We start from the raw sequence: 25314 nt of genomic DNA on the forward strand, positions 1-25314 counted from the left end.
CGGGGCTAAGAGCGCGTGTGCCCGTGTAGCTGGGACAGTAGGCGATAACTGTCTCTTACTACTGCAAGCAATCGACGACTCGTATCCTTTCCTGCTATCATTTCCTGATTCATGCACCTGCATTTGGGTCAAGCATGGGTTTCATGCCCTTAGTGAATCCTGGTACTATCTTCTTGCACTTGCAGAACATCCAGGCAACAATGCTGGGGACCCCGCACAGATACGAGTAGTCGGGATAGCAGATTCCTGAAATACATGCGGTCTTATCGCGCTGGAGGACCATGCACCTGTATCAGCGACGACAGTCGCTGACACATGCAGCATGGTCATTTTCAATGCGACGAGCGACCTGCATTGCAATCTCGACTGCTTCTCACTAGAGGCTCAAGTTTGGGGTACAGCTCAGGCTCGCCTGCAGTAAACTGCATCCTCGACTGGCAACATGCTAGCTCCATTGACAGCGCTGGGTCTTGCTGGTACGACTTTCGAGATTATCCATCTTGATATAAGGCTTACATCGACCGTCCGTGATGCACATGCGGCTGGCTTCGAGCAATATGTGAACGACCTGAAGCTTTTGGTCTCGGATATCAGGACATCGGTATCCAGATTAGCGAGCATAATTGCTGACGATACAGCTGACGGCCAAACAACCAGCGAAAAGCAAGTAAGTGCGTCCCCAGGGCATCATACGCAAGTGCACGTTTGTGGTATTGACAGCTAGCAGAGTTTGCTTATTGGATTAATGGAAAGGCAGGCTCTGGAAAATCCACCCTACTTTACTTTCTGATCAGGCACGAGAGGCTTGCGGATTACCTTCGCACTTGGAGCGGCACTGGGCGTTTAACTCTCGCTCACTTCTTCTCGTGGAGTCTGGGAAGTGCTTTGCAGAATACTGAAATGGGGCTCCTGCAGTCACTCCTATATCAGGTCCTTGCGGAAGACGAAAGCTTGGTACATCAAGTGTTCCCTGAATTATGGCATGACATTGACCCTTTGCAACCACCCAAACTTGAGTCATTATCTTTAATAGAAGTGAAGCGTGCTCTGAAAAGGTTGCTCGACGTATCGGCTGGTAGACGGTGCTTCTGCTTCTTCGTGGATGGCATCGATGAATTCAACGGAGACTACAACTCTATCATTGACCTTCTCCTAGCCTTCGAAGCGCCTGATCTCAAGTTTGTTCTGGCGAGCCGTCCAGTGGATGTTTGTCTCGACAGATTTGCCCATCTTCCGCAACTACGACTGCAAGATCTCACAGCTGGAGACATAGAGATTTACATTGATGAACGCCTGTCGTCCAAATACGAAATGTCCGATCTGATGCGTGATGAACCTGAAGCAGCCGTTGAACTTGTTCACGAGCTGAAGGACCGTGCAAGTGGCGTCTTTCTCTGGATCAAGTTGGTTGTTACATCTCTGTTAGATGGCTTGAAGAAGGGCGATGATGTTGCCGACTTAAAGATCCGGCCTCGAGCACTTCCTCCAGATCTGAAGGATCTGTTCGCGTCTATGCTTGGCAAGATGGAAGCGGGCTATCAAAAGCAAGCGGCTGTTCTCTTCAGACTCGTTCGTACAGCATCATTGCTTCTTGACGGTAGGGGCATGCCGACTCAATTTCTGGCAGTCGCCAGTCGCGATTTCCAGTCGGTATTAAATCGGAGGCCAATTGCATTCGAAACTGACAAAATCGTGGCCTGGTGCAAATATGTGGAGCGGCGGCTCAGAAGTCGATGCTGCGGCCTTGTTGAGATACACGAGTCGTCATACAGACCAGATTGGTGGCGCACTGATTTGGAGAAACTCGACAAAAGCAACCAAAATCTACTTGCTTCTCACGTTCAGTTTCTACATCGTACCGTCGCCGAATACCTATACCAGGATGAAGTCTGGGACGAGGTTGTGTGCAAGAGCTCCAAGAATACGGACTTTGAGCCGCATAAAAATCTAGCTTATGCTGCGCTGCACATGATGAAGATATCACCTCTAGCTGACGATCTTCCCACGATGCAAGCATATAGTTGGGCGAAGGTGCTTGTTCGTGCTGTTTCGGATTATGAGTGCAATAGAGGCAAAGCTCTTGAAGATTTGGTCGACGAGATGGATCTTGTTCTACGCCATCACACTTCTACTTCTTCTCAATTCTCGCACTGGTCTTCCTACATTGATCTTGATTCCGCTAGAAATATCGTACATGGTCATCTCGTGGTTCTTCGACAGCCATTGAGCAGTTTTCTGTCGTTCGCAGCTTTCGTGGCACTTGACATATACGTGGATTCAAAGCTCGAACGTCATGGACTTCAATTCGGCGCGGGAACATCGGTTCAAAAGATTATGCTGCAAAGTCTCTTCTCCAGATCCAGTGACTGGGTTAAGATTACATGGACGGATAGAGTCGATGTCGTATGCTCTATGCTTAAGCACGGAGCCAATCCGAACGAAACCTTTGAAGGGCCTAGTCTTTGGCAGTGCTGTCTGCAACAACTATTGGCTCTCAACTGTAGCGAAACATCCTCAGCGAGTCAAGTCACGCATCGGAAACGTGATCGCCGACGCATAAGCTCTACTCCAGGTCTTCCTCGTTCCGCAGATTCCCCATGTACTTGCTCACCAGCAGACTTCAGGGATTGGTCTCAGCTCATCATGGCCTGCTTGCACGCAGGTGGAAGACTCGCAGACATCGACTATCTTAAGCCTTGTGCACAGGCGGATCCAGGAAGCTCAGTATGCTACTTCCGCCAACTCTGTCAGCATCTTTACGGAGTCAACAACGAAAGTCATAGGCCACAGCCTCTACTCGGTCTGCCTACTCCACTCTCTCGATCCGTGTCGACGATGCACGAGAGAGACCAGGGCAGCACATACGGACAAATTTCGTTGTCTGGCTCCGCAACCGCACTTCTTGGCAACGCGTACACTTGGGGCGACAAGATCACTCATGTGCATCACAACTATTTCGGTGGTGTTCTCACCTCGAACGAAGTCTCTCACCAGGTACAGCACTCTGCTGAAAATGCAGGCGAAACAAGAACAAAACAAGACCTTACCTCACGACCAGAAAACGATTTCACCACAATACTTGCTCAATTTCAGAGTGATGTCGTAGCGGTCTTGCAGGCTTCGCCACTGGGCAGTCCAGGTTCTGAAAATCCTGCCTTCAGAGAGGCTAATCTTACAGAGAATGATAGGCTTATGGTCAGTGCTTCGCACTGGCGTGGCTGTCAACCTACCACTTTCAGCGATCGACAGTGCATCAATCCGAGTTGCATCACAAGCACGACAATTGGCTGGGATTATGTGCCCTTACTGAAAGGGCTGTTGTGCTTGGACTGCTACGAATGCTGGCGGGCGACTGGACAGCTCCGTGCCGAAACTAGAGGAAGGGAGCTCGTGCTGTCGGCTGAAGACCTTTTTGAGCAATCTTTCACCAATACCCTGCAACTCACGACGACTTGCGACTCTGATGACAGTGAAGAAGAGCTTTTTGACGCTCCAACACCAAGCACCAGGTATGTGGTCCCAAGCAGCGTGGACTCAGATACGAGCGAGGTATTTGCTACACCACAATCGATTAACATAAACTTCACAAGATCGGCTCCGTCAAGTCAACCGGGGTTTCATGATATTACATCTGGCACACCACATTATCTGCGAAGTTACAATGGTCGATAGAGCTGCTGTAGCATCGTTGCTGTGGTGAGCAGCACAAGCTCCTTCGTCGTGACCAGGTCGTTGCGTAAAGTGCCTACGAAAGCATTCTTGGATTATCCTCTATCCTTGATCTTGTGAAATACCTGCTCGCTCCTCTCTGTGGGGCTGCCCTTCTCTGAGTAGATCCTGCGTAGTCTTAAAGCGACGAGACGACCCTCACCATTGGTAAATCAGCGATCTCGTATGTAGCCAGCTCCATTCAGCACTCGTTGACGTTGATACTTTAAGTAGGTCGGTAAGCGTGTATAATTTTCAGCTCTTGCGCTTTTGCACAATGAGTGACCAAATACCGGGTCCTCTATACAGTTCATCTCCTTGAGCAATCAATGCTCATACTCCATCCTTCCTTCTATTACTGTCCAAAACTCCTTCACAGTTTCTCTCTGACCACTCGGCGCCGCTCTTACCGCAAGATATTTCCGATGTGTGATCTCGATATCCCAGTTCCCATTCACCCCATCTTCAGGTGGATTACCATCAACCATAATCCCTCCCGCCTCCGTCAAAATGACCCACGCAGCACAGACATCCCACGCCCAACATCCACCCTCCCAGTAGATATCCACATGTCCCTCCGCAACCGCACAGAGATTCAATGCCGCAGAACCCAAACACCTCGCCGAATGCACCATTGCACCACCTTCCTCCTTCGACCTCCCCAGCCGATTCCACGTATTAATCTTCGTCTGCCAATTGCTTCCGCTTCGATCACTGCCCCATTCCACCGCGACCATCGTCCCGTCTAATCCCGTAAAAGGCGCTGGTTCACGAACAGGTAACTGAACCTTCTCCTGTCTGATCCTCCAATCCCTCTTCCCCTCCTCCGTCTCACACGGCTCGAGCACTTTCTTCCACGCTCCACTCCCTTGAGTAGCGAAGTACATGATCCCCGTGAACGGATTAAACACCACTCCAACCACAGGGACACGCTTCAGCGCAAACCCAAGACTGACACTGACGTACGGATGGCCGTGGACGAAGTTCGTTGTTCCATCGATAGGGTCGACGATGAATGTTGGTGCATCGGTGAGGGCTGTCCCGGGCGTGTAGGTCTCTTCACCCATGAACTTGAAGGTCGGGTATTTGGACAGTAAGGTGGTGGAAATGAGCTTCTCGACGGCTTTGTCGGTTTCGGTGACGAGGTCGGCGGAGTTGAGTTTTGTGGAGGCGGTGGTGGAGGTGGTGGAGGTGGAGGTGGAAGTGTTGGTTGCGTGGATGATGGTGGTGCCGGCGCGCTTGGCGACTTCGAAGAGGGAGGAGAGAATTTCGTCGTAGGAAATGTTGCAGGATGTCATGGTGGGAGAGGGTTTGGGTTAGGGTTAGAGATAGGTTAGAAGTGGTGGGCGTGTGTATGGATTCGAGGACGTCCGCTTGCTTGAAATAATATTGACAAATTAATTTGTCAACTTCACTTTGGACGATAACGTGGGAAAGTTCTGATAGCAGAATTTGAGTGGATTGCTTCTCGCTAGACACATCTCTCGTCTCGAAAAGTGTCAGTGTTACGAGTTTGTCGCTCAGTAAGTCGACGGTACAAGACAAGCGATCAAATTATTGAACCTGGATCGTTAACTGAAATTATTCCCGTCACGACGATGTGTTGTGAAACAGAAAGTTTTGTACCCTTGCGTCATAGCTCGGGAGAGAATACAACGAGCGTCGGATAATGCAAGGTACGAGTCTAAAACCTGCAGTGTCAGCCCATAAAGTCAAGCACGTGGAGATAGATGCGACATGACTCGCTTCAGATTATCTAGAGCTTCGCAGAAACTCGACAACACCTCTAGCCCAGCCCACCGATTGACTCAGCCGTGCTTCCTCACTTTGCATAGCTTTCTGAAACTCTGCCACAGCTAACCGCAGTTCGTCGATACCACTAACAAACTCTCCGTGTAGTTTGAGAAGCACGGCCATCCAGGTATTTACAAGCTCGAAATCGCGACGTTGCTTCAGATGAGCTATGAGAGCACGGACGAATACTGCCATTTCTTGCATGCTCAGTGATCGTATATCAAGATCTGCTGCTGATGGTGACAGTCCAGATAGGTATGCGACCAGATCATCAGAATGAGAGGTAGCCGTGAATGTTTCCAGATGCGTAGATATGAGAGACTTGACAGGTTGTAAGGAGCTAAGGCGCGAGATTCTCGATCCAGCGACCTCGGAAGCTGTATCTTGAGCTATCGGCTGCGTTGCTGGCACGTCTGTTGTGGCTGCACCATCGCTTAGCGCAGATCCAAGGAAGAAAGGTGTGGCTTTTGGCTTCTGTGGTGGCTGTATGGGTTTATTTCGTTGACGTATAGTCTCCAAATGCAGTAGAGTTTGCCAGCGCGATTGTGGAAGCAGAGAAAGAGTCAGCAAAGACGCGTCGAGCTGATCGATTGAGTGATTGCTTCCAAGTTGTGCTGTGACATCCTCTTCTGTGTTCGTGTCGTCCATGGTAGCAAGCTGGCTGGTTACCTCGAATTCGGCAGCGTTGGTCAAGTCAATAACTTCTTCTTCCTCGTTTATTTGCCGTGACGAGATGTGCGAGAATAGGGACTTGTTGTTCCATATATTGATCCCGATATTGCCAGCGTGAGCAGTCGCGAGGAATTCGCCGGTACTCGAAAAGGCAACGTTGGTGCATGTTTCCGTCTTGAATGCGTCGATAAGATGACCTGTAGCCAAGTCAAAAACACGTAATACGGATTCCATCGAGGCAGTAATGACCCAACGACCGTCGTGAGAGAAACAATGATCGTAGATCTGTCCGACACAACCCCACAATTCACGAACCACTCTTCTTGTCTCAATGTCGATGATTCTGATGCAGAGGTCGTCGCAAGCCACGGACATCAGACCAGATACAGAATTGTATCTTACAGAGATTGGAGCGCCATCAAGCTTGATCCGCTCCTGAGCTTGACCAGTGATGAATTGCCAGAAGATAATATGACCATCCAATGAGGTGGAGACAGCAGTCTGATTCAGATTGTCAACGATGATACCTGTTATAGCATCAGAGTGACCTTTGTGAATTTTAGCGAGCTGGTTTGAATTCATTTGACCAATTCTCAGCTGCTTTGCCTGTCCCGCCTTTAGTCGAGGTGGAAACCTTTGTCGATGTACACCAGATTGAAGGTTGAACATGTCGAGACTGCCTTTTGCAGAACCGACAAGAGCGAAAGTGCCGCATGCAGTGACAGCAACACTAGTCACAGCTTCGTGGTCGCCAGTTTCAAAAGCCCAACGACCAGCCTTCTTACGGCCCCAGAACCAAGTTCTGGCGTATTTGTCGTTCTGGTGAGATGTCACAACACTTTCCCAGCCTATCATGTTCGACTCTTCAGCGTTGGTGAAAGAAGGATTCGTCCAAACTGGACCATTGACACCGCCCATACCACCATCTCGATTCAGACTGCAAGCAACACCTGTGATGGGGGGACATTTAAAATCCTCGACGTTAGCCTCGTCGATTATCATTTTCCCAACCTTCTTCGCTTTGTGCTTGATATTCCCCTGGCTTAACTCAGTGCTCTGACCATCTCTTCTTAAACTGAAACCCCACAGACTGCGGTCGTTGCCGGCCGAAAGTAACCATTTGCCACTCGCTTCAGAGCCATCGGTAGCGGCAGGAAGAAATTTGAGATTCGTAATGGAAGAAGCATGACCGCTTCTTGAGTGTAAAATTCGTGGGATGGGCGAGAACGGTACTTGGTCGAAAACCCACGACTTCAGTGCATTGTCTAGACCAGAGGAAACAAGGACAGGCTGCCCAGACAGGAACTCAATACCAGAAATCCCGGAAGCAATAGTCGACGACGAGGTCTCGTGAGCGCCTCGAAGCACACCGGTTATTTTGCCGCCTCTGTTCAGATCCCAAAGGGTAATGTCGCCACTCTGGTTACTGGCAGTCGCCATGATACCATCGTCACGGCCATCATCACCAGCACCTTGACCGTCCGTTCTGAACGCGATGCTCGTAGTTGCCTTACTTCTATCTGATTGCACGAATCGGGTAACGGCCTCCTCAGTCTCGGCGTCAATTATCTTTAGTGTACCGTCGGCATGTGCAACTGCTAATAGACCTACGGCAGGAGCGGCGGATAGACATGTAACGGAGCCTGAGGTAGAAGAGTCTGAAGTAATGGTATGGACAAGTTTGCCAGTGGATACATTGCAGATGTCGAGCTGACCATCAGACTTGCCCACGAAGATCTTATTGACAAAGGTTGGGAGGGTGCAAAGAGCAGTAAAATCTGCGTGTTGCGAAGTACTGTTTGTGGATGATATTGATGTGTAGTGCTCATAGGAATCGTTCTTCCATACTTCAACTGTTTTCCGCCCACATCCGACAATCCAGTTTCCAAGCACGAGGACTTTGTGAAAAGCCTGGTCAGGCGATTGAGGCTGCTCGAGCTGAGCGACCAACCTGCCTCTTCTGAAGACCCAGACTCCACTACCACGCTGCGCATTCTCATGACCCCATGCCACCAAGACTCGATCCCGATAGGCGCACGTTGCCGTAATCGTATGAGGACATAGAGGACTGCTGATGAAGACTAGGTTCAAGCCTCGTCGTAAGTCGTAGGTCTGTAAGCTACGTCCGACAGAAGTCGTGATCTGGAACGTGGTTTTGCCCAAGGGTACAGAGGTGAAGGGTACTTGAGTCGGCGATACAAGTCCTATTGTCTGAGACACTTATCAGTACGACTGCTTGTAACACAATAGTTCCCATATCGTACCCTGAATGGCGCAAAGAGTCTTGAACCTGGACCTTTGCTGGTGGCTAACCCAGTTTCGAGACGCTGTCGTTTAGCTGCTGGGATCTCAAATTCGCCCTTCATCATGTGTTACCAATTCAGCGCCATCACCAGGATATATACGTGTAAAACATCAAGTCAGGTCTGCTTGGACCACAAGTCAATATAGTGATGGGCATAATTCTGGAGCGCTGTGGCTTCAGGCCCAAAATTTTTGGTCGGTTGCACCTTCCCGATTGTATTTTTTGTCTTTGCGACAAGTCGCTCCTGCCAAATGACGTTTTCACCGCGCCATCAACACTTGAGCAGAAGCAAGTGCGATGAGCTTGTGTTCGCTCGCTGACCGTCGTGCATGATGCGACTTGAACGTGACAGCTGCAGCTAAGGATGGACAACTATCTGAGGACTTCAAGGGAAGTCGTGCATTCATCCTTATCGTCTACACCACAGTCTTGTTTACCGAAAATATGTCATGGTGGTTTCCATGCAGCTGATCCAGACATTCTCTAGCCAATTACCTCACTGCTTTCGCTCTCATCTCAATCCGCAATGTCTTCGTTGAAAAGAGTATCCACTTACCATTCTGTAGACTTTGATCCTCAAGATGGAGATTCCCTTGCTCCTGTCGTTCCAGCCAATTCTCACTCGACCTCATCGGCCACAAAGTCTCCTTCCATAGCCAGGAGAATATCTTCCACTCATTCGCTCCTGGCCACAAACAATGGATTGAACACGCAAAAAGCTTCTCAAGCAGAGGCCAATGTTTTCACTACAGCAAAGGCAAACATAAGCATGCCACCACCACTTAGGAAGCCTTCGAATGATAGACGCCTTTCTGCTTCTTTGGCTTCTGCTACTCATCGACCACCTCCTCGTCCGGACCACGCCACAGCCCCAGCTGCTGAGAATCCTATGAGCAGTCCACCTGCTTCTGCTAAGAGTACCGACGACCGTCTTCATTTGCGAACCTCTCCACAGCTTTCTACCACCGCTACGAGTGCCACCAATATTACGACCAGATCTGCCAACGATATGTCGGGTCAGGTGCTGTCACCACCCCTGGATTCTGCCACTGTTTCTGACATGTCGAGTCTGCTGACTTCTCCTCCTGTTGACCCTACTCCAACGGAGGAAGGCACTAGGCCCACACCGCTGGCTCGTGGAGAGAGTACAGCTGCTGTCGGCTCCGTCCTATTTCCGGACGTTCCAAAAAATGCCAAGATAGATGAGCTACGGAATGGAAGTGCTCTTTCTGCACGATCGCCACGAGCATCAGTTCCTCGATCCAATTCCACCAGACGTCTGAGTAGGACTACCTCAAACAACAATAGTATTGATGAGGCTAGATCTCTCATTGGCAAGATCGGCGTCTGCGCCTTGGACGTCAAGGCTCGTAGTCGGCCTAGTCGTCAAATTTTGACCCGTCTGCAGGACAACGACGAGTTTGAGGTCATTATCTTTGGCGACAAAGTTATCAACGACGAAGGCAAGCATTGCTCTAATTTCTATCATGCTGTCATATTGCTAACACTTTCCCTCCAGAGGTCGAGAATTGGCCTATATGGTAAGTACAATAGCCAACCTGTATCTTCTACATTGCTGACTATAGAAGTGATTTCCTCATTTCCTTCTTTTCCGAAGGCTTTCCATTAGATAAAGCTGTCAAATACGCCAAGCTGCGGAAGCCATTTTTGGTCAACGACCTACAAATGCAGAAAATCCTTTGGGACCGACGATTGTGCCTCATGATACTCGACAAGCTGCGTGTGCCCACTCCATGGCGTGTAGAAGTTGTCAGGGACGGGGGTCCAAAACTAGAATCTGCTGACCTCGCTCGACATTTCAAGCAAATAAGCGGAGTCTCCTTGTCTGGTGAAGACGGCACTGGTGGCGATCTACCCAGCACCAAATCCGTCGAGCTCATCGAGGACGGCGACGCCTTGCTCATCGACGGACAGATCATCAGAAAACCTTTTGTTGAGAAGCCAGTTAGTGGTGAAGATCACAACATCGTCATATACTTCCCTAGAAAACAGGATGGTGGTGGTGCTCGCAAACTGTTCCGCAAAATAGGCAACAAGTCATCCGAATATGTCAAAGATCTCATCGTTCCCAGGTGTGTTACTGAGACAGATACAAGCTATATCTATGAACAATTCCTGATCGTCGAAAATGCGGAGGATGTGAAGGCATACACAGTCGGTCCTTCATACTGTCATGCCGAGACTCGCAAATCTCCCGTTGTCGATGGTGTTGTTCGCAGAAATACACATGGCAAGGAGTTACGTTATGTCACGAAACTTACCGATGCCGAACAACAAATGGCCGCCCGAATTGCTAAGGGGTTTGGTCAGCGGATCTGTGGTTTCGACCTGCTCAGAACACGATCGGAAAGCTATGTCATCGACGTCAACGGCTGGAGCTTCGTCAAAGACAACGAGGATTACTACAATGATTGTGCTAGAATTCTGAAGTCCATGTTCTCGGAGTGGAAGTTCAATAAGGCAGGAACAGTTACTGAAGAAGTTTCTCCTGCAGAAACGCCTGAAGATCGTCACGGAAAGAAAGAGCATGCACACCGCAGTGCTCTGAAGACGATCCTCAAAAGTCCTAGCATGAACAGGCTCTCTCAGCTCGGCCATTCTCGACATCACCCCGAGCCTGTCAATGGCGCGGGCTCGCAAAAGTTGGAAGTCGTTGCACAGACTTCGCCTCCACTATTGGATCGAGGTCACTTCCAGAGCCTACCACCTCCCGCCAAGTCGATTTCACAAGATTTGCCTGCACCTATTCTGAGTCCTGAAACTCGCAAGAGTGAGTCTGCAGTGGATGTCCAGGACAAGGAAGACGAACAGTCAGTTCCCTTACCTAGCTCTAGGCACTCCTGGAAATTGAAAGGAGTGGTTGCTGTTATCAGACATGCTGATCGTACACCAAAACAGAAGATCAAATTTACGGCGCATTCACCGGTTTTTGTCGACCTGTTAAAAGGTCATCATGAAGAGGTGCTGCTTAAGGGCGAGACTGCTTTGTTGAGCGTGCAGGCAGCTGTGAGGACAGCTATTGAGCAAAAAAGCGAGGACATGGAAAAACTGAGGAACTTGTCAAATGCTCTGAGCAGGAAGATAGGACAACCAGATACAAAAGTGCAAATAAAGCCCATGTTCAAAAAGCGAAAGCACGAGAAGAACGACAACGATCCACAGCTGCACAAGACGACAAACGAAGAGACGATTCCCGAACACGCGGCCGTACAATCTTCGACCACTCTATCGGAGCCCACAAAGGCTGAAAATCCTGACAGCAATAACCAGCCGGATGCTGTTCAAAGGGTCCCGACCAGGCACGATTCGATCTCCGATAACATGTTTTCCAGGTATGCTGCAAAGGAAGAAGATCTGATGATAGACAAAATGCAGCTGGTGATGAAGTGGGGCGGCGAACCTACACATTCGGCGCGTTATCAGTCTCAGGATTTAGGTGCATACATGCGCGATGATTGGAAACTTTTGAACCGAGATGTTCTCAATGATGTGAGATTGTTCACCAGCTCAGAGAAAAGAGTAAAGACAAGCGCACAGATATGGGCTGCTGCATTCTTGGGACAGCAGGATGTACCCGACGAAGCTATTCAAGTTCGAAAAGATCTCCTTGACGACTCGAATGCTGCCAAAGATGTCATGGATAAGGTCAAGAAAAAGCTGAAGCATCTGTTGAGGGAAAACACGTCGCCACCTGAGGACTTTGCGTGGCCTGAGGACGTTCCTGAACCATATCTTGTGATGCAAAATGTGGTTGAGCTACTAAAGTTCCATCGTCGTGTGATGCGACACAACTTCAAGAAGCTCCAGGGTTCTGCAGCAGCGTCGCTCGCAGCGTCTTTGAGCTCGTCGCTCGACTCAGAAAAGATTAGCACACCAGAACAAGTGGACATATCCTCGATTCAGGCTAGATGGTGTACTGGCGAAGATGCCGAGCTCTTCAAGGAGCGATGGGAAAAGCTTTTCAAGGAATTCTGTGACCATGAGAAGGCTGATCCCAGCAAAGTATCCGAACTCTACGACACGATGAAATACGATGCCCTGCACAACAAACCATTCTTAGAATGGGTTTTTACCCCTAGTCAATCTATCATCGATGAAATTAACCGAGAAGAGGGTGTTGTCTCACAGAACATCTCTCCCGACAATGAGCACGTTGAAGATGCTTCCAATCAGCACACGAACCATCGCGAGAGCTCTGCTTCCTCTACCAATTTGCACGAGAAACACTCTCTATCTCAGAAGATGGGCTTCAGAAAGAAGTCTGTGCTCAGCAAACCTCCTTCTACACCCCCATTGATGAGCTACGAACAGGATGCAACCTATTTCAAGCTCTTCACAGGTACAGGTGAGACGAAGATGAAGCAAGACAAGCGACTTGGTCGACTTCGTGAGCTCTATCGTTATGCGAAAGTCCTATTCGACTATATCGGTCCACAAGAGTATGGTATATCCAATGATGAGAAGCTCGAGATAGGTCTATTGACCTCACTTCCTCTTCTGAGAGAGATTGTGCAGGACCTCGAAGAATTGCAAGCCTCGTCAAATTCGGCCTCCTTCATCTACTTCACAAAAGAATCTCACGTCTACACTCTTCTCAACTGCATCATGGAAGGCGGTATACATACCAAGATCAAGCGCGCCACCATACCTGAGCTCGATTATCTTTCACAAATATGCTTCGAACTCTACGAAGCAAAAGACGCCGAAACAGAAGAGACAGCCTATTCCATCCGTATCTCCATCTCTCCTGGTTGTCATACCATCGACCCTCTCGATGTCTCCCTCGACTCAAAACACGCCATAGGAACTGCGCCACGAAGGTCTCTGACTAATCACCAGGACTGGCGCGACGTCATTTCGACGCTGAAAGCTAAGTTTGATACTGTCCAACTTCCCAAGAGTTTTCTAGCTGTCAATGTGAGCGAAAAACATGAGCAGGAGGCCCGCAGAGCTAGTGAGATTGCAGAAAAGGAGAGGAAAGAGGCGTTGCAGGAGACCTTGGAAGCAGAAAGGGTAGAGGAGTGGAAGAAAGGAGTGGCAGAGAGTTCAGCCGTTATAGTGGCCACACCAGATGAGATAGAACAGCGTCTGGGCGACGGGAAGATCGTGGAAGGCGAGATTAGGAATCTAGGGACAGGCTGAGATAACGGCGGACTTGACGACTGCTTGTGTGATAAGTAAGAGTCTTACATGCATATTTATAGCGGAACACGGCACCACTGCCAGTGTAGATCTCTCAACGCTAGCGCGTATACAGTACAGCGTGTCTTCATGCAAGCATTGGTAAGGCAAGTCGATAACATGGTGTGTCCATTCATTGACGGGAATGTTGGACAAGACTTCCTCTTGTGTACAGTAGGTGTTACGACAAGAGTTTGAGATTGTTTTGAAAAGCGATGGTAGCGATGAGAATCGTCCTAGTATGCTATTGTACGACAACGCGTAAATACTGTCAGTGCTTGCAGTTCAAACCTTCGCGACCGAATTGCAAGATGTATCCGAGTAGCTCGTGTCTAGGAAGGAGCAGCAGGAGGCTGTCTCAAGAGGCTTGGTCGCAAAGCCAAGAGCAGGTACGTTGCCCAATAATTGAACAACAGCACAACAAGAGGCTAACTGGGATGATGTAGCATTATTTGGCCTTTTCGCCTACCCTATCTTTGGTATATAGAAGAGCCTAAGTGCGGCGCTGTCTCAGACACAAAAGGAAGTACTGAAGGCGCGACTTACTCACGATGACTACATGGCTTCGCAATATCCGGTTGAGAAAGAGGAGATAGATTATGTGATCAAGGAGTTTGGAACAGGGAAAAGCCCGAAGACACCGCAAGCATCGAAGCCGTCGAAATCACTGAAGGCACAGAAGGGGCAAGCTCACGACGACACTGCGGACGACAAGCAGAGCACTTTTTCTAAGTCATGAATATTGACCATAATAAGGCAGCAGATCCTCAGCCTTGTACTTCTAAGCGTATATACACACTTGGACCAACTGGAACTTCGTACATGTGGCATGAAGTTATAACAGCTGTGACACGAGCTCCTCATTTCCGATGCTGTCTTGTGTTACCTCGACGTTCAGTGCCGTGAAACTGCTGTTGTGACCACAGCGTATTGAATGACCAGTGTGGCGCACAATAGCATGCATGGTTAGTTACCCAATGTCGCTCTGCACGTTGAGCACACGAATGTCCCCAAACATACTGCGGTCTTGCCTCACAAATCTCGCTTTACAGCCTCTGCACGAGCGTCGCGTCCCGCCTGCGCAATCTGTTGACTTTCGTCCCAACCGTAGACGTAAGCATAAATTGCACCCAACGCCACGATGCCTGTGAAGAGACGTGGTGCGACAGCGGAGATTTTCTGTAGCATTGGAGTACTTTGAGACCTGTTCGGAGGCGGCATTGCTGGAGTCTGGTAGAGGAGAATCAGGATACAGGTGTATCAGAGGTGTCGGTACTTGATGTCGTGCAAGGTTCGATGTTCAGGGTCCTGATAACTTGACTTCAGAGAACACTTTGTTACGATGCCTGTAAATGACTGGTGTTGGAATGGGGCTCCACTCGCCTGTATCACTGTACGTGAGAATCGGATCTATTCAAAACCTCGATGGTCAAAAATAGACGAAAAGACGCCTCCTTTTCAATACAAATGTCGTGGTGGTTCAATTGCCTTGTTTACGGTGAGAACAAATAACAGCAAAAACCAGCCACCATCTCACTTCACCGTGCCAAGCCATTGAAACAAGAACCGACAAGACATCACGTGCTGTTTGCCCCAAAGGTCTTCTATACAAGGTATTGGCTGCCGCCTGTCCCAATCTCAACATAGGCAGTAAAGAATATGGGCAGGTCTCAGAAATGGTCAGAGGACACATCTCCGCCCAAACCAGACACCAGAACGTTGTACCACCTATTCTATATCAGATGAATACTTCCACAAATCATGGAGTAGATATTGATGCAGTGGCAAAAAGAGAATGTACACCATACTCTTTCCTATTCTCAGCAATACCGCTGGGTCGCCTCGAATTATCCTCCCAAACGCCGCGCTAGACCCAATAATCATTCCTCGGATGCCGCCAAACCGTTCAACATATCGAATCTTCACTCGGGATAGATTGTGCTCTGCGAGCTGTGGTCGAGCCAGCATCGGACCCCTTTTCCACTGTCGCGCAATGAGTAACATGTGCTTTCGGGCACACCTTGTCCTACATATCGGTGTTGGTTCGCAAGAGCAAGCGTGAGCGCTCAGCGGCGTCCTGAACGCCCTGAGACCACTTAACCAGGGGCTTTCAGATCGATTGCGGGCTCGCCTGTTTGATTCGAACCTGAACCGTGCCCTGATCCATCTCGTTTCTCGCTTGTACTACCCAAACACGGTAATACAGCTCCGGTCAGCTTGAACTCATGCAATCATCGTCAATTTCGTCTCGCATCAAACTAACTGGATGTGACCCGACAAATCGGGCCAAGTTTGGAGGATATCACGTCTTATACTCCAGTTATTGAAAATCCAGCAACACCTCTGAAACTGCTCGGATATGTATCTTCGTCCACTGATACGGTCACGCATGACGGCCTTAGCTGGTTGGCCTTCCACAACGCGCACAGAGTCTCGAGTTTGCTGAGAGATCGACCTGAGATCGTACTCCCAACTGCCTGCTCGAGTCAATACTGCTCCACCAACATCACCCCATACACCCTGCCATTCTACACGATAATCATTACTGCCAAGCAAAGTGTAAAAATCGGCTGACTCGTGCATGAGCAGATTTCTAAGCGCTGGAATCGGTATGAAATTCGCAGATATATCGTGAACAACACGCAGCTGGAGATCGGTCGGACGAAGGACTCCTGGCAGCGTAGCCAGCACTTGAGGGCTTGGATTGATCAGGTACGGCATGACTCGTGCCATACACAGGGCCATGGCGAGCCTAGTCCCTGGTAACATGTCAGGCAGTCGACGGGCAACCTGTTTTATTGTCAGCCGGCTGTCAATAAACTAAAAGTGGAGTGTGTGGGAAGCTAGAGATGTGACCCGTTTCAATGCGCATCAAACATCACCACGTACCTCACACGCCCAGTTTGGTATATTCCAATCATCGTGCGGCATTCGCTCTCGAAACAATAGCTCGCAATCCATTGTCCCAAAGTTGTTCAGTTGATCGTATGAGTAGCCACGGAAGAGCATTTGCTGACAACTTTCGAGGAAAGCCAGACACACCGCATCTAGGGGGTTGCTTGGACTTGATGTTGGTAATGACAATATTCTGTGCTTGTCTGGTGATGTTTCTGTCGCATGTGGAGAGGTCCTTGGTAATATATCTGGGACTGCCTTGAACCAACCATTACTCGACTCTGTCGATTGCGGTTCGCTCACAGACTCGGGGAACGACTTGGCACTATCATGCTCTTCATCAGTGGTGCTATTCGCTTCTCCCCAGGCGCCCCTGGCTTCATGGTGGTTACCATCAGGTAACCCATCACCAAGAGGCGTTGCATCACTACCAGCACGATTTGGCTCGAGATGAGCAGTATCGAGGGAGACAACCGTGCTAGCTTCGCTGGTAGTGGTCTCAGATTTATTCCCTACATCCCGTCGTTTTCTGTTGTGTCTTGGTTCGGACGACGCGTCATCAGATGATTTCGAGCTGCTTCGTCCCACTCTCTGATTGAACAAGCTCTGTACACCAATGGACAGAAGATCAGTCTCGTCGATCTCGATAGCGGGAGCGATGCCCTTTTCTTGAAGGGCTTGCAGATTCTGTTCTAAACACGACGCGACCGATAAGGCAGTAGCGTCACCACGAATCAACCTAAGCAGATCTTGTACTTCCTGACTGCCGCTGTACTTTAAGATCTGCATAACGCCCTGCAGGATGGATCGTTGTCGTTCTTGAGAAGCGGATCTGTGGGCAACCTTCCTTCGCATGTCTAACCTCAGATCGAAATGACACAATGAATCAACTTTTTGACATGCCTGGCAAGGACCAGGTTGTCCAGAGCACTATAGACAGCATCAGCTTGCGTGATTTGCAGTAAGTTGAAAGAACAATGTCTAACCTTTGTTTTTCGTTTCTTGCATGCTTCGCAAGCACTCGTCGTACGAGAACCTTGTCTTTGAGCACGTACAGACGTTGTTGTGGGAGAAGAGGTGGAGTCGGCGGATGACAAGGAATTACGAGATTTGGGCGGCACTGACCGCTTTTCTATGTCCATTGTAGATGGTAAGTTGTCGAATTATCAGAATCGAACTATGCGAAGATAAAACATGAAAGCCATGTATCACTTGAGGATAAAAGGGCCGGAGATGCAAAGTGTGGCAAGCGTCCAAGGGGTGGAGCGATATTTGGTGGAAAGAAATGTGGAAGGATGTTGCCAGTTGGATCGGAAGGTCGGTGCAGTAGGCGTCTAAAGCTAACGGTTTGAGATGCAACTATATCATACGAACTCGATCGCTCGAGGCGAGCACTCTAAATGTGTATATATTAAATGTCAGTGCGTTCACTCAGATCCTTACAGCCATTCCAGGAATCTTTACAATGACTGGATGTCGACCCTCACCTGTAATGATAATCAATGGCAGCAGTACCGACTACTCAGACCTAAACAATGAGCTCTTCGCTGTCGTCCATGGACGAGCTAATGTTAAATGGTATGACTTCCGTCTGTTTGCCGTAAGCACGAAGAACGAAATATGGTTTCTCACTCTTGTCCTGCACACGTAGTCGTGCGGCTGGATTTGTGGGAATTCGATGTGAAACGACTTTTTGACCGCACACCAGGCTTTCAGATGGAGATCTAGTCCAGCGAAGCTTATGTCAACTAGGCAGGCCCATGTCCACACATCTGGGCCGACTGGAATTCTCTCCCCACGATGACAACAAGGAGGGCAAGGGAATCAAATTCCAGCAGGAAAAGAACTTCGCCAGGACAGGCTAGTGCCATCGGCAAAATGGTTGAATTACGATAGCCACAGAGAGCTGCCAAATCGATCGCAGCCGTTGATCTACGTGTGGCACAGCAAAGCCCAAGAGTGAAACATCCTCGATCTTCAGTGGCGAGGAGAACGCCGGTCTCTCGAATCCGACCTGTCACAGTACTCGAGAGTCTTAGTATCTGAATTTTGATTCGATGGAAGACATCCCGTAGATGTGTCTAGATGACCGAAAGCCCACAGCGAACCTCGCACGAGGAACAAGGACCCGAGCATGCCTGTAAACTTCAGCTACCGTGTCTAGGGGTGGAGGACTTTATCCCCATTTCGGCGTTTCTGTCTCCGGCTAGATTGGCGTGTTTGGTGGTTGAATATCAGCATATAAGCAGGCTATTCCAACAGTAATAAAGAGACATTCGAATTTATAATCTGGTCGTGTGCTGCTGGTGATCGTCTGGCTGCAAACTGTCCCATGAACTCCGAATGCGACGCGTCAAGACGCTCACAACTCCAAAATACTCTAGTAGGGAGGGTGTCGCCCAGACTGTGTGATTCTGGCGGCTGCAAATGCCCATCTGACCTTGCGGGTCACCAGATATCCACATGGAGTTCGAGCTGGGACGTGACTCGTCGACCCGTTGTCAAATACTGGCACAGCAGCACTGGGATCTAGCTGATCCATGAGCAAGTTATCCTGTCTAGACTGTTCTCGTACAAGATCGAGCCAGTGAGGAGAGAGGCTTGGTAGGAAATGACATCGGATTGGAAACTGTGCTATGACCGGAACTGATATTTCTGCTCCACCGGAATATGATGCCGTATCCACCCACCAATTCAGGGTTGAGCAATGGTTGTGGGCGTCGAGACTCAACTGGATGGCAACGAAGCTAGTCGCCGAGTTCAGCGGCTCCGTGGTCCACCTGCGCAATTGTAATGCCGAGTTGTAACCTCATCTGGCCCTACATATTGTTAGCCAGACGAGCAGCAAGATTTGAGCACTACGACACCTACGACAGGCACTGCGAAATGCATTAGACCCACAATATCGAGATTGAGGTGCAGTACGAGCCGCAACAGGTATATCACGAAGTTCTATCGGTCGAGGCTGCTCATGCAGTTTCATTTTTGCTGGTTTGTTGATAAAACAAGATGAAGTGTTACGGTAAGCAGGTCTTGATAATTGATTACCTCAGACCATTGTGTGTGCAACAGATCATCAACTTAGCAGGTTTTTGACCACCTGGTGAGCAGCAGCCTTACGAGACATGGTAGGAGGTAAACCGATAAACAATAAATGTCCTTTTTAACGAAGGTACACTGAAAGTAAGTGGACAAGATATGCAGCGCACCAGCCAAGTTGTTCGGATCTCTAACCAGTTCATATCATTATCCGTCGATGGGTAGTGGTGATAAAATTGCTATACCATGCTCAACTCCTGAAGTTCGGTTGTAGTTCCTACAGACTTCTTTGCATCCTTTATTCACGTACCCTGCTTCTGAATGAAGTATTCTTTGTCTCGGGCGCAAGACGCCGTAGTAAGGTAAGTTAAAGTATGGGACCTGGTGGACTCTGTTACAAGCGATAGTTAATGAGATGACCACTATCAAAGCCGCCATACTTTCGGGTAGTCAAAGATGAAGCTAGGCCTCGTGAAAAGAGTGCAAGTCGCCTAACCGAGAACATTGGCAGGGCCCATTGAGCCATTTTTCATGCAGCTACTCAGCTCGATGAATCATCTTAAGATTTTGCGGCTGCACGGCGCAACTTACAGCTCTTTCCGCAAGGGCACCAGGTGTGGTACCCAGTGGGCCAGACGGTGGATGACAGTGTATTTTAGTGTATATTGGCGCATATTGTAGATAGGTTTAGGGCAATTATAGGTATAGCTGGGACGGTGACCAGCAGACCTACTCTATACTACTCTTGACCAGCATGTCCGACACACCAAATTATTCAAAGAGTAGATATAACACAGCCTCAAAAATAGTCACAAAGGTCACATTCCACCGACGACTCGCCGATTAGCTATGGCCCCAGCAAAAATACAGCAAAGCTAAGCCCTCGCCCGAGCGCTAAGTGGATCGAACTGTACACCACACCTGGTGTACTGGCGGAAAGAGCTGTTAGTGGCAATCTCGCGACCCGCAATGGCGCCACGGTCTTGGACACTCCCAGGTTTGAAGTGAGCATCTCCTGATGCACCGATACATGCTCTGAAGGATCCAGCAAGGACAGTTCAAGAAGAGGAAGCACAGCTAGTACTTGGATAAGCCATGTGCAGTATGACGCCAGACTTGTGCGACCTCACCTTGACCTCGTCAGCAGTCTTGTCCACCACTTTGTAGTCTCCTGTAAACTTACATATTATCCGTCTTACCTTCTACTTCACTTTCTCCGTTCCAACGTGAACGACAACGACTCTTTGCCATTCAGCAGGCAGGTCGCAATAACGTCGGTCAATTCTGTACACTATGAACGAAATTACCATGATGCATTTGCCTCACTGCAGATGTTATGATTCGAGAATGCTGAATCGCCTGTACGCACCATCTGGATATGGAAGACAAAGCAAGGTTCCCAACTTTAGGGTAGGAACTGACGTTATAGTCCATGATACTTACTGGCGCAGTGAAACGAAGGTTAGGCTGACTTCTGAATCGGATCACTAAATGGCTCAGAAAATTGTAGGTCGGTAAGGACACATGCCAAAGTAAGACCAAAAAAATAGCAACGAATACTCTACTTTCCACAACGATAAAGTGCATCAGACACTCGACATGTGTCCTGTCTCGAAAAGGACGGAGGGTCACGAAGGTCGAATGTGCAACAATGAGTATCGGACAATTCTCCAGTTCAGCATCGTCGATGAAACTGATCGGAATCGTAATCAGGTGTTTTGCATTGCGGCGCTTGGCACAGAAAGTCCACTAGCCTTTGGCCTGTGGATTCCAGGTTTGCCACGAAAATCATTCAAGTCGTTCTAGTGATGATACATTACATTTACTGGTCGTGGCTGTGATGTGGGAGAAATTGTGGCACTTCCTCTCGTACACGACCTATCCTTCAACATCATATCGCCTCAGTACACCTCGCCTTCACTAACCACACAGCGATTGGATATATTCTGCCTGTTCAGCAAACAACAGTGACTAATCTCATTTGAAAAAGGTAAGATTTATGCAACGCTCCAGCTCACCGCCGACAGTCGGCGCGGCCAGAACTGTGCAAAAGTCTCATTCGACGACAACATCATCTTCAGGGCCCGAACCAAAGTCATCACTCTTGCTCAACCTATTCAACTCACTGAGGCACAATCAGGCATCAGCAGTGGATGATCTTGTCCATGCGCTACGGCATTCTTCGTCTCAAGAGACGACGCAACAAATTCGACGCAATTTTCAGTCCCTACAGGAACAGGGTTTGATGTCGGAAAAGAGTCTGGACGAAAATGAGCTCCAAGGCTTGCTACCTGGGACATTCAATCATCAGCCCGAAGCAGAACCAGAAGTTTTAAAATACACGGACTCTCCACCATTGGCGATCTCAAGATATTTAGCATCATCTCCTGAGCCGACACAAAAGCCAAAAACGTCATCTATGCAGACATCTCAATTAGATTCTGCATCCAGATGTGAGGATCACCTGGCCGTCATCGAGTTTTTACCTTGTTCTCTCTGTGCAGCGCTTCTCCACGTAATGAACAGCTTTACTACTCCAGTGCTTGAAAAATATGCGTCAAGTCCACTCTTATCAACGCCTGCCGAGGATGAGCATATCGTGATCACCGGCAACACGAGAAGCTGGGACGCTGCTCGAAAACTGCCAGGGTTTGACCACGGCTGGGAGCAATACGCGATCGTCGACGACCAGATAAAGAACATGATGAGACCCATCGATCGCCTGTCAATATACAACGCTCGCAGGTGGTTGAAGTACGTTTCAGCAGCGTTTGCAGAAAGAGACTTGAGCCTTCTACCCGTTCAACTCTACCCCACAGCTGCTCAGTACGAGCACCAGAAAGATGGAATCGTGAATGCTGTCCCATTTCCCCACATCCGTACAAGAATCATCCTCAATCCAGACAAATTTCTCCACGACGATTTTTGGGCCCTCGCAACCACCGAACTCCGCTTTTTATGGAAATCCAACATGGAGGACGGTTACACTCGAAATGCGCGCACGGGCCTCTTCGAATTCACCCCTGAATTTCACAAATGTCTTAACGATCCTAATTGCTGGGCCTTGACAAGTGATTTCTTTGATGCCTTCCCAGAGTTTCATGGTGAGGCCAAAGTCTTTGAAACCCCGATTGTCGTTTCATGAAGCCGTGACGTGCTACGAAGAGCACAACCGCTCCTCGATCTTTCAACTCCGACTCTCCCCAACTAAATCGACCAAGATGTTCCTACAACTATTCTACCCCGTCAATCGTCATATCAAAAGTATTCAGTCTAACCAGGCATTCAGCGATAATAGCATCGCGACTGCTTAAGCATCAAGAGTGTTCTGACTGAGCTTCCAGGAACTATTTCATAATCGCATTCACTATCGACCACATTATGGTGAGAGACCACCTCAGGGTCGACAGTGGAGTGGTTGGTTGATCAATCTAATTTGCCAACGTTGGACAACATCTCAAGATTTCAGTGTTTTGCAACTCACGATTTCACAGGACGAATTAAGAGCTTGACCTGGCCCCTTGGCAAGATTGGCAGATCCGTTGTGGCAACTGGGCCTCAGCGTGTTCTATTGCCACCAGGCGTCCCAGCGTTAACTTGCTATTATGTAAACCCGACTGCACGCCAAACAAGACCAGGTAAGTGTCTTATTATCAGTCAAGTATTTAGAGCCGTAGTGTGACAGCTTACTGCCAGAGTTACAGAAACAATTATTGAAGACAGCTGCTGAACCCATACCTGCGTAATGGAGTGACTGCATGCTGTGCTAACTGACAGCAAGAACTAAACTGCTAGGTTTGCCAGTAACATTAGACTACTAAAGACTACAGCTCGGGAACGTACAGCCCGCCTGGTCCTCAGGCGTGTTTCCACCTGATGGTTATCTCACATCTCAACTATGTCAAGCTAGTCAGCGACCCTCTAACGCGGAGGCTATCCCATCAACTAAACCGAATACAACGCGGCTCACTCAGGTACTCACATGTCGCTAGACCTAACTTCCGTTCTCCGGCTGTAATCTTATGTCAGCTGAGACATGTGAAGGGATCACATTGACAAGGCTAACAGTACACGAAAACCAGAAGACAAACAGCACATAATGAGGACGTGCATCGAGGATAGAGTCGATATCGATCGTGAAAATCATACGAACGTAGTTGATGCCAAGCTTATCGACAAACTCGCAAGACATCTCTGCCTTCAATTCTAGTTCTCATCTGGAGGAGGAACATAGTCTGTTACAGGAAGTGATGGAACAATAGAATACGTATGTGATTTTCTTAGTGTTTCTTCTGAGGATGCGTATCTAGAAAACTGGTTCTATCCATTATCTTCTGTAATACTCAAACGGACAGGAATGCACGCATTTGTCCCCTTCACGCCGTTGCATGAACGCCGTAGTACCTTCCAAACCCATCTATGCATTTTCAGAGTCGTCCAAAGCAGAACATGCCGGTATTCGAGCGGGCCACCAACGCAAGTCCCACCTACCTGGAGGCACGATGATTCATATCGATAGCCACAAGCAGGTTTTTCGTCCTGTCATACATTGGTCCGATCCACCACTTTACGTCCTTGGATTGACACACTCCATCTCGTTGGAGCGCCCAAGCATTCTCTGCCGACTTATCTTCCTTATTACCCTTTGTCCTGTACTGTTCGCGCTTACATCAACTTGACCGTCAAAAATACTCCTAACTCCTCCACTGTCCAGACTCCTGTTGATGCTGCCACCCTAACAGCAGCCACCAGCAAGGCCTTTCTGCTCGCCACCACCAACTGAAACGCCACCTTGCTGACCAACAGTAACAGCACCATTGTCTTTACTCGAGTCCATCAGTCGCTTCTTGATATCGCCTGCTAGGCTGTAGAACGCCTTCTCGATATTGATATTCGATTTCGCCGAAACCTCCATGAAAGGTATGCCGAGCTCATTGGCAAGCGCTTGGCCTTGTTCGGTCGAGACTTGTCGCTTCTCGTCCCAGTCGCACTTGTTGCCAATCAGGATCTTGTTGACACCTTCGCTGGCGTGCTGCTCGACATTGGAGAACCATGTTCGAATATCTGTATCTCAGTATCAGTCTCTCATGCAACCTCTCCCAAGACTCAACACAACGTAAGGAACTCACTGTTAAAACTCTTCTCATCCGTAACATCATAGACCAGCAGAATTCCCATAGCACCTCTGTAATAAGCAGTTGTGATTGTCCTGAAACGTTCTTGACCTGCAGTATCCCATATCTGCAACTTCACTCTCTTGCCGTCTAGATCAATTGTCCTGATCTTGAAGTCGATTCCTATCGTCGTAATGAAGGAAGGTGTAAAGCTATCTTCGGAGAATCGTAACAGGCAGCAGGATTTGCCGACACCGCTGTCGCCGATCAGCAGCAGTTTTATCTATTTTTCTTTGTTAGTGACATTGTCGCTCTTCGGATGGTTTGCGGAAGGTATTCAGCACGCACTAAGAAGTCATAATTGCGTGCGCCCGACATTGTCTATCTTGTGGGGAGCGTTGTTGCACAGATGTTGAAGTAGAAGTTGACACTGAGAGGATATGGCTGGTTCAGGAGGGTGCAAGAGGAATCACGGTGGGAATCAGAATCAACAGGCAGGCGCGAACTGCAATTTGGTCTACAACGTAGTGTATCGAGTGCCGGTCAAGGGCAGGATAAAATGTGGAGAGGCTTGCACGCTTCCCT

The 25314-nt window shown here is 48.9% G+C and overlaps 7 protein-coding genes across 7 annotated transcripts; 4 read left to right on the forward strand and 3 right to left on the reverse strand.

Moving 5' to 3' along the window:
* Positions 1-442: 442 nt before the first annotated feature.
* Positions 443-3672, forward strand: LTR64_001663 (uncharacterized protein; the record flags this gene model as incomplete). The annotated part of the gene is made up of 2 exons (XM_064896042.1): positions 443-671; positions 728-3672. 2 exons carry the CDS (start codon positions 443-445, stop codon positions 3670-3672), a joined length of 3174 nt encoding a protein of 1057 aa, XP_064758729.1.
* A 362-nt stretch (positions 3673-4034) lies between these two features.
* On the reverse strand, positions 4035-5006 carry LTR64_001664 (uncharacterized protein; the record flags this gene model as incomplete). The annotated part of the gene is made up of 1 exon (XM_064896043.1): positions 4035-5006. One exon carries the CDS (start codon positions 5004-5006, stop codon positions 4035-4037), a length of 972 nt encoding a protein of 323 aa, XP_064758730.1.
* A 454-nt stretch (positions 5007-5460) lies between these two features.
* Positions 5461-8540, reverse strand: UTP21 (rRNA-processing protein utp21; the record flags this gene model as incomplete). Its single annotated transcript, XM_064896044.1, has 2 exons — positions 5461-8385; positions 8439-8540. The coding sequence occupies 2 exons, from the start codon at positions 8538-8540 to the stop codon at positions 5461-5463; spliced, it is 3027 nt and encodes a 1008-aa protein (XP_064758731.1).
* A 465-nt stretch (positions 8541-9005) lies between these two features.
* On the forward strand, positions 9006-13642 carry VIP1 (inositol hexakisphosphate and diphosphoinositol-pentakisphosphate kinase; the record flags this gene model as incomplete). The annotated part of the gene is made up of 2 exons (XM_064896045.1): positions 9006-10020; positions 10110-13642. 2 exons carry the CDS (start codon positions 9006-9008, stop codon positions 13640-13642), a joined length of 4548 nt encoding a protein of 1515 aa, XP_064758732.1.
* Positions 13643-13992: 350 nt separating this feature from the next.
* Positions 13993-14420, forward strand: LTR64_001667 (uncharacterized protein; the record flags this gene model as incomplete). Its single annotated transcript, XM_064896046.1, has 2 exons — positions 13993-14070; positions 14169-14420. 2 exons carry the CDS (start codon positions 13993-13995, stop codon positions 14418-14420), a joined length of 330 nt encoding a protein of 109 aa, XP_064758733.1.
* A 7713-nt stretch (positions 14421-22133) lies between these two features.
* Positions 22134-22760, forward strand: LTR64_001668 (uncharacterized protein; the record flags this gene model as incomplete). Its single annotated transcript, XM_064896047.1, has 1 exon — positions 22134-22760. One exon carries the CDS (start codon positions 22134-22136, stop codon positions 22758-22760), a length of 627 nt encoding a protein of 208 aa, XP_064758734.1.
* Positions 22761-24350: 1590 nt separating this feature from the next.
* Positions 24351-25107, reverse strand: SEC4 (GTP-binding protein; the record flags this gene model as incomplete). Its single annotated transcript, XM_064896048.1, has 3 exons — positions 24351-24679; positions 24745-25012; positions 25078-25107. The coding sequence occupies 3 exons, from the start codon at positions 25105-25107 to the stop codon at positions 24351-24353; spliced, it is 627 nt and encodes a 208-aa protein (XP_064758735.1).
* Positions 25108-25314: the final 207 nt, after the last annotated feature.

The sequence above is a fragment of the Lithohypha guttulata genome (assembly GCF_036872675.1).
Source record: "Lithohypha guttulata strain CCFEE 5908 chromosome Unknown scaffold_1, whole genome shotgun sequence".
Taxonomy (NCBI): domain Eukaryota; kingdom Fungi; phylum Ascomycota; class Eurotiomycetes; order Chaetothyriales; family Trichomeriaceae; genus Lithohypha; species Lithohypha guttulata.